This window comes from Seriola lalandi, unplaced genomic scaffold, assembly GCF_002814215.2.
Source record: "Seriola lalandi dorsalis isolate HSWRI2012SDOR001 ecotype SW California unplaced genomic scaffold, Sedor1 jcf7180002047530, whole genome shotgun sequence".
In the NCBI taxonomy this organism is placed as follows: Eukaryota; Metazoa; Chordata; class Actinopteri; order Carangiformes; family Carangidae; genus Seriola; species Seriola lalandi.
Genome location: NW_019518093.1, coordinates 1 through 699, shown reverse-complemented (window position 1 = coordinate 699; position 699 = coordinate 1). Strand labels below are relative to the sequence as shown.

General features: G+C 44.1%; 1 protein-coding gene across 1 annotated transcript; it reads left to right on the top strand.

Annotated features, from left to right (window-relative positions):
* Positions 1 to 60: 60 nt before the first annotated feature.
* Positions 61 to 610, top strand: LOC111648782 (short transient receptor potential channel 4-like; the record flags this gene model as incomplete). Its single annotated transcript, XM_023398517.2, has 2 exons — positions 61 to 256; positions 369 to 610. Coding segments are annotated over 2 exons (415 nt in total), but the record flags the coding sequence as incomplete, so codon positions are not given.
* Positions 611 to 699: the final 89 nt, after the last annotated feature.

Here is a 699-nt window from a genome sequence, read left to right as displayed (position 1 = left end):
ATAAAAACTCAATGACCATTCATATTATTTATCTGAGTAACATGCTTCTTTCCTTTGCAGGTTGTTTGAGACCCTGCAATCTCTCTTCTGGTCAATCTTTGGCCTGATCAGCCTGTACGTGACCAACGTGGACGCGGACCACCAGTTCACCGAGTTTGTCGGCGCCACCATGTTCGGCACATACAACATCATTTCACTGGTGGTGCTCCTCAACATGCTCATAGCCATGATGAACAACTCCTACCAGCACATTGCTGTGAGCACAGACACAAACACACTGTAAAGAAAAAAAAAACATATGTGTGTGTGTGGAAAAGATGACGCAATGCAAACATGCTTTTCCAATGTGCCCCTAATCTTGATTTCAGGATCACGCAGACATTGAGTGGAAGTTTGCCAGGACAAAGCTGTGGATGAGTTACTTCGAAGAAGGGGCCACTCTGCCGGCCCCCTTCAACATCATCCCCAGCCCCAAGTCATTCTGGTACCTCATGTGTTGGATTAAGAGGCAAGTGTGCGAGAGGACAAACTCCAAGCGTCCTGAAACCTTCGGATCTCTCGGAGTAAGTTTGGTGTCAAACACTTAAAAACACATTTATTTGAGTTTCACAGTGACAGAAAGAAAAGGGGTCTGGTTTGTTTGGAAAGGAATACTTAACTGGACATAAATGATGTATCTTTCTTATTTTGAAATGATTC